The following is a 14,334-nucleotide window of genomic DNA, read 5'->3' on the forward strand; positions in this document are numbered from 1 at the left end:
AAGAAAAAGGTGTGTCTGTTTTCATAGGTGTTGGGCAAAGTCTGGCCTGCCACTGGCACTAATCCTGAAACCCTGGTGTCCAGGTTTTGTCCTTTTCCTCCAGCTTCCAATTTACAGAGGGGCACTCACTTGGCTGCCTACATGTGTTTATACCTCTTAGATTCTTAAGTAAGTCCTGCAAAATCAGGCAGGATTAGACTTGACTTTTAATTTATATTTGTACAGTGTTCTCTGATTTTTATCACAGAGAAAATCAGGAAGAAAAATAAAGACAGGACAAAAAATAAAAAAAAAAAAAAAAGAGAGAAATCCTTTCAAGTTTCCTTGCCCAGCCGAAAAAAACCAAACATCAAAAGAAATCTTTCCTGGTCCCTGTAAAACTCTGGAGCTCTCAAGAAGGGAGGTTGAAGCAGCCCGGGTGTGGATGGTGGTTTTGAATGGACAGAGCTCAGCAGGGAGGGCTCGATGCTGATTGCTGTACAAAGCTGAGGCAGAAATGTGGAGTTAGGATTTGCTGTCCTCTGCTGGGATTTGCTGGGAAATTTTCCTATTGCAGCGTTCTGCAGCAGCAGCTTTTACACCTTCTTGAGCAGCTGAGAAATCTTTTTTTTCATGTTTGCCTCTTGAGAGGGGTCAGGGAAGGGCTGAGATATCTCTGGAAAACACCACTGAGAACCCTGAATTTCAGCTCTCTGAGGACCTCCCTTCCCTCCTTGGCAATCTGAGCAAGGAGCCTCCAGAGGGAGAGGAGCTGTCACAGGATTGCTGTGTCCAGTTGCAAGCAGCCAATGTGACCAGCAGGAACAACACAGCAAAATAATGCCTGCAGCAATGGCTGCTGTACCAGGTTTTCATCAGCTCCAGAGAAGAGTCTCATGTCAGCCAGACCTGCTCTTACACAGAAGCAAATATGTAATCAAGGATTCTGAACACATCAGGATTAATTGCAGCAGCATTTTCAACATGTGACATCCACAGTCTTTGCTCCAGAATACAGTGAAGGCAGCTGGCCTGCCCTAAAATACAACACCCTCCAAGCAGATGGCAAAGCAGAAATTGCCATATCTTTATTCCCTTATCTCCATGCATTAAGGAAGGAGAAGGCAGAGTTAGAACTAATTCTGACCTTTAACCATCTGTGTTTCCCTCTTCTCTCAGCTCTGTTACCTCCAGCTCATTTCTGCAGGTTGAAGGGAATAAAGATGAGCCACTTGTGCTTTTCTTGGTGTCCCACCTCATCCCCCAAAGAGCACAGGCTGCCCAAAGCCACACAGGGCTCTGTGTGCAGAGCTCCACTGAGCTCCTCAAAGGACCTTTCTCTGCTGTCCTTCTGCAAGCACAGGAACCAACTCTTCTCTAGGAGGTGACCTGTGGGGTTGCAGAATTTGTTCAAACATTCTACTGACACCAGAATGGTTTTTTCTTTGCCTGCTGCAGTTCAGCCATAGACAAGAAGACGGGGGAGAAAGTGGCCATCAAGAAGCTGTGCCGCCCATTCCAGTCAGAGATCTTTGCCAAGAGAGCCTACAGAGAGCTGATGCTGCTGAAGCACATGCAGCATGACAACGTGAGTGCTCATTTCTCCTCTTCCTGCTGACACAAGAGGTGTTTCCTTGCTCCTGGGAGCAAATCCTTTTGGTGCATCACCTGTGTTTTAATTGACATTTGGTATGGGCAGGCTGTCTCAGGGTTTACCTGTGACCTGTTTGCTGTGCCCAGGATGGAGCAGGCGTGTAATGGGTGAGCCCGGGTGTTAGTAAGAGGGAAAACATTTATGCAGCACCAGTGAGGAGGCCCTGGGTTCCTCAGGTGGAATTTTCTGTGTTCACCCACTTGCATGTGCCAGTGGAGAGTTGATGAGTGCCATGTGCACAGCAATTGTTTTCCAGATTTAAATGTGGGCTTCTCTCCTTCCTCAGGTCATTGGGCTGCTTGATGTCTTCACCTCCACTGCCTCCTACCAGGGGTTCCAGGACTTGTAAGTCTGGACTTGTTTGCTCTGTGTAGACTTAATTATTTTCCAAGACAACTGTGTCTTAGCAGCAGCATAACAGAGAGGGTTGGGGTGCAAAGGGACCAGACTAGAATCCAAGCATCCCCAAATAATGCAGAGAACCAAGAGCACACCTCAGCTGCCATGGCTGACACACCCAGAACACGTAAACAGATCCCACCCTGCTCCCAGCTGGGACACCACAGCAGCACAGACCAAGCTGTGCAATGAGGATGTGTTACATTCCATGGTGCATCACACAGAGGGTGACCCATGCTGAGCTAAGGGGCTGCACTCAGAATGGGAATAGTATTGTTCATGAAGCCTCAGGGCAATTAAACTTAGAATTTGGAAGATCTGTCCTTCTTCTCTTGATTCTGGCTCTTCTCAATTGATTTTTTGGCATTTTCCCTCCGTGTTCATGATCACATTGGACAAGTCCTTTTTCCTTCCCCATCACTGCAGATGAGCAGTGTGCCTGGCTTTGGGGTTTGGCTGATGGCTGAGGTTAGCAGCCTGCAGGAAGAGCATGTGAAGGTTCTCAGAGCAGTTCCTGCAGGAAGACCACCAATTCATTAGCAGCCTCAGCAGGCAGCTACTGAAGGAAGCTGGATCTTGTCTTATGAGGCAGGGCTGGAGAACTCTACAATGACAAATTTGGGAGCCAATGCAGCTGCTGTGCTGTGTGAGATGTTTCAGCTCTTGGGTGGTGAAAGCCTGTCCAAAATTGAACTTCACTTGAGGTCTAAACTAATTCAGGATCCTGAAGATCCTTGTTCTTACTTGATATCAGCTATTTGATTTCCAAGGAGGAGAAAGAGCAATTTTCAGAACAGGTTGAAATTCCAACTCCTCTGCAGGATGTGCTAGTTAGCCAGGAACAGTCACAACAACTCATCTTCCTTACACAGCCATAAAAACCAAACCAAGTGAGAACAAGGCTAGCCTGGTCCCCTGCATTTTTCTTCCAGACTCAGGGCCTTGTCTTACTGCCTTTTAGCTACCTGGTGATGCCATACATGCGGACAGATTTACAAAAGATCATGGGACATGAATTCAGTGATGAAAAGATCCAGTACCTGGTCTACCAAATGCTGAAAGGGCTGAAGGTAGGTGGGTCTGGAGGAGTTTAGTGACTCCCTGTGTCTCCTCTGCGTGTCACCTCTGGGTTGACCCTAACTAAACTCCCCTCCAGTACTGTACAGGAGGATGTGGGGAGTTTATGGCGTCCCCTCAGAACAGGAATTGGCTGTTGAACCATTCCTGGTCTAGCACACATCAATAAAATGAGTGTTTGCTTACATCAGGTATCAAAGTAATCAGCAGCCACAGGCCTTGGGATGGTTTCTCCAGGGCAGCACTTGCTTCTCTCTTTGCCTTGCCCAAACCCTCAGCACAACTCTGCATAGAGAGGGAGAGACTGGCAGCAGCAGGAGCTCCTTGAACCTGTCACAGAGGCTCCCAGGGGAGAGGACAGAGGGGATGATTTCCTATTCAGGAGCATAAGGGAGGAATATGTTTCTGTAACTGGCTTTGAGGGAGCTGACAGCAATCCTTGCAAACTCTGGGATGTAGAGACAGAGTTTTCCAGCTGTCCTCTCACACCCTTCACCTGGAGTCACATCAGTGGCTTACAGGCATCAATGGGATCACCTCAATCACACCTCTCCCCAGGTCTGCTACCTCGAGTTTAAATAAAGGGTTATGCTGGTATGCTAAAAACTCTGAAGTCAGTTTTGCAATTTTATGGTTTTGGGCTGAGATTATTTTTTTAACACCCAGAATAACCATGTTGTCATGTCATCTGCTGTAACCTTGATAACTTCGATAGTTTGAAGCTGTTGTACTTGCTCTGAGGAGCTATTGCTTCATCCCTCCTCTTCTGCTCTGTGCATCTTCTTCAGACTGGCAATAGTACTGTAAATACTGTCAGTAATTTGGGGCAGAAATGTCTTTTCAAACTGCTGTCCTAGGGACCAAGGACCTGTAGAAGGCTGCAGAGTTTGTTCTCAGCAAGTTCTTGTTTGTAGCTCTTGTTTGTTTGCTGGAGAACAGAAAATTTTGCTGGTGATCACATTGTGGCTCCTCTTTTTATTGCAGTACATTCATTCAGCTGGCATCGTCCACAGGGTAAGTTCATGTGTGCTCTTATTCTGATTTTTGTCTGAGAAACACAACATAGTCATAAAGTTAACAAATTCCTAACCATCCTTTCATTAATAGCACTGTCTGCTCTAATTTCCATCCTGTCTGCTCTCTTTTCCATCCTACCAAAACCCCATATATATTTGGATTACTAATTCCTGCAGCATTTTGAGAAAATGCTGTATTTTCTGATGAGCTGAGAAGCATTTTATGATGCTTTTTGAATTAAAACTGTTTCAGAAAAGAATAAAATAGTAATCTAATATAGCAGGCATGGTGTTTATTCAGTCATTTACTGATTTGATATTGAACCTGGGGTGTTATGGGACCCCATCAAGAGGAAGTTGTGTTGATGTATTGCAGTTGAAACATCCAATTTTTCTGCTCCTGTCTGTTGCAGGACCTGAAGCCAAGTAACCTGGCTGTGAATGAGGACTGCCAGCTGAAGGTAGGTGGCAAAGCAGCACTTTGCAGCACATGAGCTCCTGGAGGAACTGCTCTGCCAGCAGGAAATTGGCACTGTCACGTTTCCCCTTTCCTCCTGAGCCTCCATTCCAGGCGTTGTGTTCCTTGGCAGATGCAGCAGTGGGAAATGCTCCCCTGCTGATGTCACTTGCTGAATCAGGACACAAGACCTCAAATGAGCCTTCTGTCACTGTAATCCTCGTGGATGGCAGTGTGTAATGACTTCCTGGAGAAATTCAGCACTGCTGAGCAATACCTGCAGCAGGTGAATGGTCCCCGAAGGGTAGCTGCATTCAGCTGCAGTTGCCCTTTGGTTCTCATGGACACTGTGGTTGTCATTCCAGACAAAGTCATTTCAGGGTTGCTCTGAAGGTTTGCTTGCTGCTGGCTGCTGTGGTGCTCTAGCATGCATTTCTGTAATGTATATTTCAGGGAGTGGCTCTGCTGCCCATAAAGGTTGGGTCAAGCTTGTTCATCTTCAGCATTGAGGGAGAGGCCAAGCTGTGTCACCTGCAAGGTGTCCTTATAGGAAAGGGTGAGTTGTGGTGACCTGGGAGCACGCCTTCTCCACCAGGTCACAGACCAACTCCAATAAAGCACATTGAGTAAAACTTAAGCTTCAAGAAAGGCAGTGACCTTCCAGGGAGCACAAAGCACTGATCCTTTCAGAAGGGTCTTTTTGTGACAACATGGTTTGCAGCTGGCTTTTAATTTACAGTGGAATTAAGATATGTAAATTCTTTGAACCGTTCCATGGGTATCTGTGGTGTAGTTGGAGCTTTGTTATTACCTGATTGGAGCTACTCCATTTTCTCTTGGAAGCCGAGTCTCACTTGCCCATAGGATTTCTCTTTTCTCTCCTGCCCTCCCTTCTCCTTATTCTTCCTTTGGCACTGCAGATCCTGGATTTTGGCTTGGCCAGGCAGGCTGATGCTGAGATGACTGGCTACGTGGTGACACGGTGGTACAGAGCCCCAGAGGTCATCCTGAACTGGATGCATTACAACCAGACAGGTGAGCAGCCCTGCCCAGCCTGTGACTCCCTGGTGATGAGCTGGGGGATCCTGCTGGCTCAAATCTCACTGAATAGTCCAGTTGTTTTTCCTCCTTTTCATCATCAGTGTTCCCTGGAGCAGAGCAGGTCTCAGAGGTGTTGCACAACTCCCAGAGCTGCTGCTTGCAGGAAATTATGAAAGCTGAGATTTTAGCAGCAGAGAAAGAACAGAGGAGGGTGGGAGTGAAAATTGAATCAGTGTTTGCTGCAAGCAACAGCAAAAGTGACAGCCCCAGAAACCACTGCTCCATTTCTAATTTTTGTTTTTAATTTTTCTTTTCTTCCTTTCCCCCCTTCCCCCTTTTTCTCTCTGAACAGTGGATATCTGGTCTATTGGCTGTATCATGGCAGAAATGCTGACTGGGAAAACACTCTTTAAAGGAAAAGACTGTATCCTTTCAAGCTAAACCTTTTGCCTCAGCAGAGAAATAATTCTTAGTGTGTCTGGAAGGGTTTTTATGAATGAGGTTACTGAGAAAAACAGGTGTCAGACTGGTTTATCAGGAGGTAATCACAAGGACCAATCTGTTTGGAGAGGAAAACAGAAGGGGACCTCAGAAATGCACCTCTGTGGTGGCATGGTTCTTCATCCGCTGTTCAAGCTTGTGTGGCCGTAGCTCCATTCCCAAAGCTCTGCACATCCTTCCAAGCCCATGGATGTGTGTCCTGGCGTGGTTGTGCCAGAAAAATGATCTTGATGGAAATGTCATTCCAGGAAGAAAGGCTTGGAGCTCTTTTTGCCCGTCTAATGAATCTCTACTTGTGTGACTGTGGTGGGTTTGTATCATGAGCTAATCATACTCCTGCAGGCTGAGCTGGGGTGGGGGTTTGCTCCTCAAAGGTGATCTTTAACACAGCTTGCCAGACCTGGATCAACTGACCCAGATCCTGAAAGTAACAGGGCATCCAGGAGAGGACTTCTTGGAGAAGCTGGAGGACAAAGCGGTAAGGAGGTTCCTGTGGATTTGGGTGCTGCTGGCAGAGGTGTCAGGGGGTGAGGTTGACTTGTGTTTGGCATGGGAGAGGTGCTGCCTCTGCAGCAGCAGGGAAATGTCCTTTTCCCCAGGCAAGGAAGGCATTTCTCTGTGCTGGTGGCACATCTGATGGACCTGCTGCTGTGTTGGGAATGGCTGCTGTGTTTGGCAGGGCCTCCCAAATCACCAATCTTCTCTGTTCTCCTGCTTGGCTCTTAAAACAGAAGGATTTCTCTGTTTTGACCAATAAAAAGAGTTCCTTGTGAACTGTTTGCTGAAATGGGACATGTGGGATGCTTTGCTCTTCTCTTCATTTGCTGAGACTGAGAGCTGTATTTCACACCTGTCCACGTGCAGTAACTGTGCTTTCCTTGCTCTTTCAGGCAAAGAGTTATATCAAGTCCCTTCCTAAAATCCCCAAGAAGGACTTGTCTGTGCTTTTCCCTAAAGCAAATCCTCTGGGTAAGTAATCTCCAGCATTTCTCATGAGTTTTCACAGCTGGAAAGGAGGCAAGCTGACTGCCACAGCCTCAACTTTATTTCTTCTTCTCATAATTTATTGCTACTTTTTCCCCTTGCAGTTTGTGCCCTTCCTCAGGGAAAATATACATCAGTTAAAAGCAGAATTATCTTTTATTGGCATTACAATGGTGATGTTCTGCTGTTCTTGGCCATTTACTACTTTAAAAAAAATTAATAAGTACAGTGTAGAACCTGGATCTAGCAATATTTAACAGACAGCTGCTGTGAAATTTTCAGGGTAAAAATTAATCTCTTAGAAAGAGTTCTCTTCCCAGGTAGGTTAGAGGTGAGAGCAAGCAAAACTCTTCTAGAAACTGAATGGAAGAAAGTCTTGAAATGTTAAAACCAAGTGGGAATGAGGCTGACAGACCAGTCAGCATCTGAGTTTCCTGCCCTCCTCTTTACCAAGGATCTATAGGTTTCTATACAGATACTCATGTTAAGACTCCTTTGAGATGCAGGGCTCTGAATGAAAGCAAATTATTAGACCTGAGAAATATCTTGAGGTTCCTGGCTTACTCCTCATGTTTCTGCAGCCCAATCTGTGCAGCAAGGCTTATTCGGGTCTAATTTGTTATTTCTGCACAATTTAACTTCTGTTAGTAAGAGCTCCCTGAGGCTCTTGTTGGGCAGACTTTGCATCTCCACTGGTGGGAGCCCCTCGCTGCCCTGGCCAGGTTGAGGATTCTCTTCATTGTTCAGGTGTGGAGGTGAAACACTGGAAATAGCAGTGCCACACTGGCAGGGCTCATGCACAGGCTGCCTGTGCTCCCCTGCACCTTGCCTAGCCCTGTTCCCTTCCTCCACAGCTGTGGACCTGCTTGACAAGATGTTGCAGCTGGATGTGGAAAAGCGCCTCACAGCAACACAGGCCTTGGCTCACCCCTACTTCGACCAGTTCCGAGATATCGAGGAGGAGACAGAGGCACAACACTCCTATGATGATTCTCTGGAACATGAAAAGCTTTCCATAGAGGAGTGGAAAAGTAAGAACTTGATTTTCTTTGAGGTTCCTGTCTAGCATGGGACCCTCCTACCCCTCTTTCTTTCCTGTACAGATGCTGAGTAAAGCTGTGATTGCCTGCTGATGCCTCAATGGTAGGGCTCAGATCTCTTGCTTTTATCCATCCAGCAAAGATCCCTCCAGCTCTCCAGGCAGACTTTTTTGTCTCTCTCCTTTGTCTCTTTCAGCTGCCACTGAATGCCTTTTCCTGCACATCCAACACTCCAACTTTTATTTGTGTCCTCTAAAATCACACATTAATGGTTATTTTGTTCTGCTTTTCAAGAGCACATTTACAAGGAGATCTTGACCTTCAGTCCCATTGCACGGAAGGATTCAAAGAAGAGAAGTGGGATGTCCTTATAGCGACGGGTGCAGCTGTGGCTGGGACTCAGTTCTCCCTGATGACATCACATTCATTCCACACTGTGCTGCTGGTGGCCTGTGGGACCTCTCTCTATGTGCCAGCAAAAGGATGACACCGTGCTGTGGGCACTGGACTTTGTTCTTCTAAAGGGGAAGCACCCCAGACAGTTTTCGACATAAAAGACAAATATATTCTTGTTGAAACTTTAAGTGAGAGAATTTGACCTGTTGTTTCCTTTTTTTTTTCCCCTGTATTTGTCCACTTGAGAGAGGAGGAATTTCATTCTTTCTCATTAGTCTTTTCAAGCACAGAGTTTAGTATATTAATTATGGATGCCCTTCCCTGAGCAGTCACAGAGCACCCAGCAGAGCAAGGCTGCTGGGACAGTGTCAGCTCCAGGGCACCAAGGGATCAGCTTGTGTTCAGAGCAGCTACAAACTCATCCTCTCATCCTATACACACAATTCTGCTCAGCTGCTTCCCCTCCGAAGAGCCACTGCCTCTTTTTTTTTATTTTTGTGTTTCCCCTGCTTATTTAATTCCCTGGGATTTGATCAGTGCTGTCTCCTCCTCACAGCAGGCAGCAAACTCACCCTGGGAATTCAAGGCCACTTCCACAGTGACAGACTGGGAGTCCCAGGCAGCTGCACAAATGGCTTTGAATATGGATCTGCAGGACATTTTCCAGCCTGTGCTGAAACTGGAGCATCTGCAGATCCACAGCTTATCAATACAGTCACTTGATATTGCAGGCACAGCTGCTCGTTGTGATAACACCTTTGGACTGCAACGCCTTCTTCCCCAGGGTGATCAGGCAAGCTCAGGCAATCATTCCAAAGTCCATCCCAAGGGATATGCACCAAGTGCCTGCTCTGTATCAGAGCTCAGAGCACAGAGTCCCCAGGACTAGAGAAAAGTATTTGACCTCAATAATACATACAGTAATTTTAAACTCCCCCCCGCCCCTTCTGTTAGCTGCTGACTTATTTTGGTTTGGTTTAGCCAGGTTGTTTGTTTTCAGTACTCTCTAATTTTCTTCTTAAGTAATGCTCAGTTTTGCTGTACAGACTACAAGTAAGGAAAAACTACATTTCCAGAATTTTCTGATCTCTCTTCTCCACTGGGAACTGGACAGTGATGTCATGTTGCTTGGCTGCCTCCCTGCTGCAGCTCATGGCATGCAGCACTGGGGATAACCCTGCAGTGACTGCAGCTTTTTGATAGGATGGTGTTGATGTTTGCCTGCTGCAGCTGCACACATGGTCCATGGTGATAAGGTGAGGTTTCTCTTGGCTCATATCTGTCTGGGTCATGTACAAGGCCTTTGCTCCAGTCCTCTCTTAGGTAAGGACAAAACTGTTGTGATGTGTCCTCAATTCCCTGGAAGTTCAATGTTTTCTTATGCAGAATGTAATCTCTAAAGTCAAAGTCATCTGTTAAGGCCAGATTCAGACAGAATTTAGGAACCACTAAATGGGAATGCTGGGTATTTTTTAATCATCTTGCCCTCCTTCAAAAGGGGAGAGAGGTAGACCTGAAGAGTCTTCTGTCTCAGTAATGATGGCTGAGGGAGAAAACATCTTCACAACAAAGGAATGTACTGAGCAGTCTGCTGGTAGTTGAAAAGGGACTTGGATAGTTGTAAAGAACAATTTAAAATGCCCTTTGGGAATTGTCTGTCTGAGCAGAGGACAAGCATGAAGAGGCACTGGGGACATGTGATACAAATAGATGTGTGAAGAACAATTGTGAGCATAGCCAAGTGGGGTACAGAGATTCTGCAAACACCAGCCTCACTTGTTTTAGGGATTGCACAAAGGCTCTTCAGCATCAATCTTTCTGCTGAGTATACACCCAGTTCCAGGGACTGGGTTTCTCAGTAGGTTTACCCTTACCCTGAATGCTCTGAAATTGCAAGAGCAATCCCAACAGCTGCTGTGTGGGCTCCATGCTCTGGTTTCATTCATTCACCCACCAACCCCATACAGTGACAGAACACTGTGCAGGATTACCCAATACCCCAACAAATGTGGGGAGCAGGTGCTCTGTAAGCCCAGGAACCCTGAAGGTGTATGTATATTTGGTTTTTCGTGGTATGTATCATCCAAGAACTCAAAATAGACAGTAGAAAATGAAGCAGGTTGGTAGTGGAGAGAGTCTCTGTACAGAGCAACCATCCCAGTGCTGCTGTGTCATCTGAGGACGTGTTTCAATGAACAGCAATGAGCCAGGAGAAGGGAGAGGTGGGGGGAAATCCTATTGACATTTCCTGAAAGGAGTTTGAAAAACACCTGCTTGACAGAGGCAGTGACTCAGGCCAAGGCTGGGATCCTCCAGAATCAGCACCAGAACCGAGAGGGGGTGTGTGACCCTGCCAGACACTGTGAGTCAAAGCAGAAATTACCTCATGCAGAGGTGCAGGCAGTGCCTGCTCGATGACTCACACTGACACATCATTCATGGACATTCCTTTCATTACAAGTATAGTTTACATGCTTAAAAACACAAAACCAAGTGATAAAAATCCCTCAACCATTAAGTGGTTGAAAATTCGGTAAATCAGGCCAGCCAAAAATATGTTTGCCGTTTGTATTAAGTTTCTATGATATAAATTTACAAAGATATATGGATGGAATTTTTGTGCCTGTCTCAGATAACTTGCAGATGTCTAACTTGGAATACTATTTACTTGCTATTCTTACATTCATTTCTGACTTAGAAGCATATTTTTTAATTTGGAAAATAAAGCCTTCAGAAACAATCTTCCTCTGTAAGTTTGACAGTTAAATAGGTCTGTGAAGTTGCAACTTTATGGGGCCTATTTGTTAGGTACTTGCACATGTAAGTGGGAAAAAAAAGCAGATGAAGGAATAATTATTTTTTTTATTAAGAGATGCCACAAAATTAGAGGTTTTCTAAAGAGAGATAATAATAGCTGTGTTTTTTGATACCACCTAGAAACCTTTCAGTGCACAATTTTAAAAATTTCCACAGCCTCTATAAGGAAACTACTTATTTTATCCTGTAGGAAAAAGACAGATTATCTATTTTTATATTTAACATTTTCACATTCTAGGTAGCAGACTAAACAAATAATGTTCATGTTTTAGGTATGTGACAATGGGAAAGAAGAAAAACATAGAAAATTATAAACATGTCTGAGAACTCCAGTGAGATTCTGTACAAAGGATGGTAGTACCTTTTCATATTCCCATGTCTTGCTGTTGCCCGAGCAACCAGGGAAAGCGTTCCTAATCCTCTGCATTTTTCCTGTATCGTGGGTCAGCAGAGTGTTGGCTGGAAACGTGATTATGGCTGTTTTTCTTTTCACAGCTGAGAGAAACAAGACACAAAAGATTGAATGAAGATCAGAATAGCCACTACCAATTTGCTTTCCCCCCAAAAGGATGGACACTCCCTGCACTAATTGTACTTAGCATGGAACCATTCAGGTTGGAAAAGGTCATTAAGATCGAGTCCAAATCTACACTGAAAATGTCACAGTTTCCAGGTGAATGTGGTTTAGGGGATGTTTTGCCTGATTTCTCTCTACAAGGCCATTTTCTGAGCACATGAGCTTACACAGCTTTTAACGTGATGTTCAGCTGGTGCTGGCTCACAGCTGATTCAGGCAGCTCTCCTTTTCTGTTGGAATGCACTCCATTAAATAACACTGAAGGGTTGGTATATTTGCAACCCTCATTGATTTGCTGTTACATGAAAGTGAGTTAACTTCTTTTAGCCAGGCTTGGCTGGAAAAATAAAAATTCTCCTGCCATAAACCATAATTTCAGATCTGTCTTTAGAATACTTCAACTGAAAAAAAAAGTTTTAAAATTAGAGGACATTGGGATTAAAAAAATAATGGCCACTGAGGTGGTAATGTTGGGTACTTGTGTAACCTCTCTGATGTGAGGCTGAAGAGGGTTATAAATATGGATATAAAATTCCATTTATATATGCCATATATAAATGGCAACTGAGGCTTATCACTTTTGAGGTATCAGGTTTTAACCTTTAATGCACAAGGGACCTGTTTAGCAATTGCTCTGATTTCAGCAATTCTTTAGAAAACAGCAGCAGAAAAACAGCCAAAGAGAGATACAAACATAAGTCAGTTTCGAGGCTCAATAAATCAACAAAGAAAAAGGTCAGCTCTCAATTCTAACTGGTACTTCTCTTCCCTTTTTAAGTATATCTTATATGCTTGAATAAACATGGAGAAAATTGTAATATGAATGAAGGTGCCTGACTCTGTTTGAGGTGTCTTGGCTGCTGCTTTCATTTGAAGCAACTAATTTTGCACTTGCACCCTTTAAAAACCGGGACAGCAAAGAAATTGAATTAAGCTGTGCCTCTGGGATTTGAGAGTTCAGAACGTTTTTTCAAATAACATGTTAGTTCTACAGCTTTGATACAAAACAAAATGATGAATAGCTTGTTCTGATGTTGTAACACATGGCCCTCAGTCATCAGAGATGTCTGGACATCTCTGTGCACAAATCATCCCACTAATAGTGAACCTAATATGATTCTAATTAGCTAATTCCAGTGCAAATTTAAGAGTATAAAGTTTCAAAACTGGGGTAAAAAAATAAAGAGCTTGCAAAAGTTGGTCATATTAAAAAAAAAGATCAAGTAAAACCCAGTTAAAATTCCCATATAAAGAAGGAAAATTACAGAATGGGCTGGGCTGGAAGGGACAAACATCTGTCTGCAGTCCCCTGCTGTGGGACACCTTTCACTAGAGCAGGTCACTCAGAGCTCCATCCAACCTAACCCTGAACAATTCCAGGAATGTGGCAGCCACAGCTTCCCTGGACAACCTGTTCCAGTGCCTCACCAGCATCACAGGGAAGGATTTTTTTCCTATTACTCAACCTAAACCTCCTCTGTTTTAGTTTGAAACCATTCCCCCTTGCCCTGTCCCTCCATGCTCTTGGAAAAGTCTCTCCTCATCCTTACTGCAGGCTCCTTTCAGGTACTGAAGGGCTGCAATTAGGTCACCCCAAAGCTTCTTTTCCAGGCTGAACAAACCCAGTTCTCTCAGCCTCTGAAGTTGTTCATCAATTATTGAAATTATTTTATTTACTGTTTAACCAGGAAGCAAATGCAGCTATAGGTTGTTTTAGGGTTTGTTTTATCCTTCATGGTTAGGACCATACTGTTATACAGCTGTTCTTTTGAGGGTGAGATCCTTTGTAAATCAATGAGAGTATTGGGACTTTATTTTGAAATCCTTGATGTTATTTTTCATGCAAGACAAGAATAGTTTATTATTTATTTTTAAGTTTTGATATGTAAATAGTAGACCTGTAAAAAAGTAAAACCCATATATACACAGTATATATTTCAAAGGTGGGATGTAAAGACTGTTCAGCAGTAAGTAACACATTTCCCTTTGCTTTTAAAGCTGCAGCAAGCTCTGGTCCAACCTGAGTTCTTTGCAAAACAGACTGTCACACACTAGATGCTCTCAGATTCCATGGTTAACATACGTTAAGAGACAAAAGATCTCCAGTTGGACCGTAAATGAGGGAAAACAACATTCTTTGCTTCCTTCTAAAACAGTTAATTCTATAAATTCAGATGGTGATATTATGCAATACTCTGCACAGAGTGGGAGGCGGAACACACATATGCTCAAGTATGTGGCATGCTCTATAAAAAGTAAGTGTGGGAGCCTCTGCAATTCCTATCTCAATTCTTATCTCAGTTGCTAACTTAACTTCTTCCTTGTTCAAATCCCCTCGGTCCCTCTCTCACTGTCACTCCAGCCTGTCACACTTCTGCATGTGAAGAGGCCATCTG

At 44.4% G+C, this 14,334-nt stretch overlaps 1 protein-coding gene across 1 annotated transcript in view; it reads left to right on the forward strand.

Annotated features, from left to right (window-relative positions):
* Window positions 1–9,035, forward strand: part of MAPK13 (mitogen-activated protein kinase 13) — a 13,603-nt gene extending 4,568 nt beyond the window's left edge. Inside the window, exons 3-13 of the mRNA XM_058819539.1 lie at window positions 1,438–1,567; window positions 1,920–1,978; window positions 2,994–3,102; window positions 4,094–4,123; window positions 4,539–4,586; window positions 5,503–5,617; window positions 5,976–6,047; window positions 6,523–6,602; window positions 7,015–7,093; window positions 7,963–8,139; window positions 8,443–9,035. Coding sequence (XP_058675522.1) covers window positions 1,438–1,567; window positions 1,920–1,978; window positions 2,994–3,102; window positions 4,094–4,123; window positions 4,539–4,586; window positions 5,503–5,617; window positions 5,976–6,047; window positions 6,523–6,602; window positions 7,015–7,093; window positions 7,963–8,139; window positions 8,443–8,522 — 979 coding nt within the window. The 3' untranslated portion in view covers window positions 8,523–9,035. The remainder of the gene's footprint in view (window positions 1–1,437; window positions 1,568–1,919; window positions 1,979–2,993; window positions 3,103–4,093; window positions 4,124–4,538; window positions 4,587–5,502; window positions 5,618–5,975; window positions 6,048–6,522; window positions 6,603–7,014; window positions 7,094–7,962; window positions 8,140–8,442) is intronic.
* The last annotated feature ends 5,299 nt before the right edge of the window (window positions 9,036–14,334 follow it).

Source organism: Ammospiza caudacuta, chromosome 24 (assembly GCF_027887145.1).
Source record: "Ammospiza caudacuta isolate bAmmCau1 chromosome 24, bAmmCau1.pri, whole genome shotgun sequence".
NCBI classification, from domain to species: Eukaryota; Metazoa; Chordata; class Aves; order Passeriformes; family Passerellidae; genus Ammospiza; species Ammospiza caudacuta.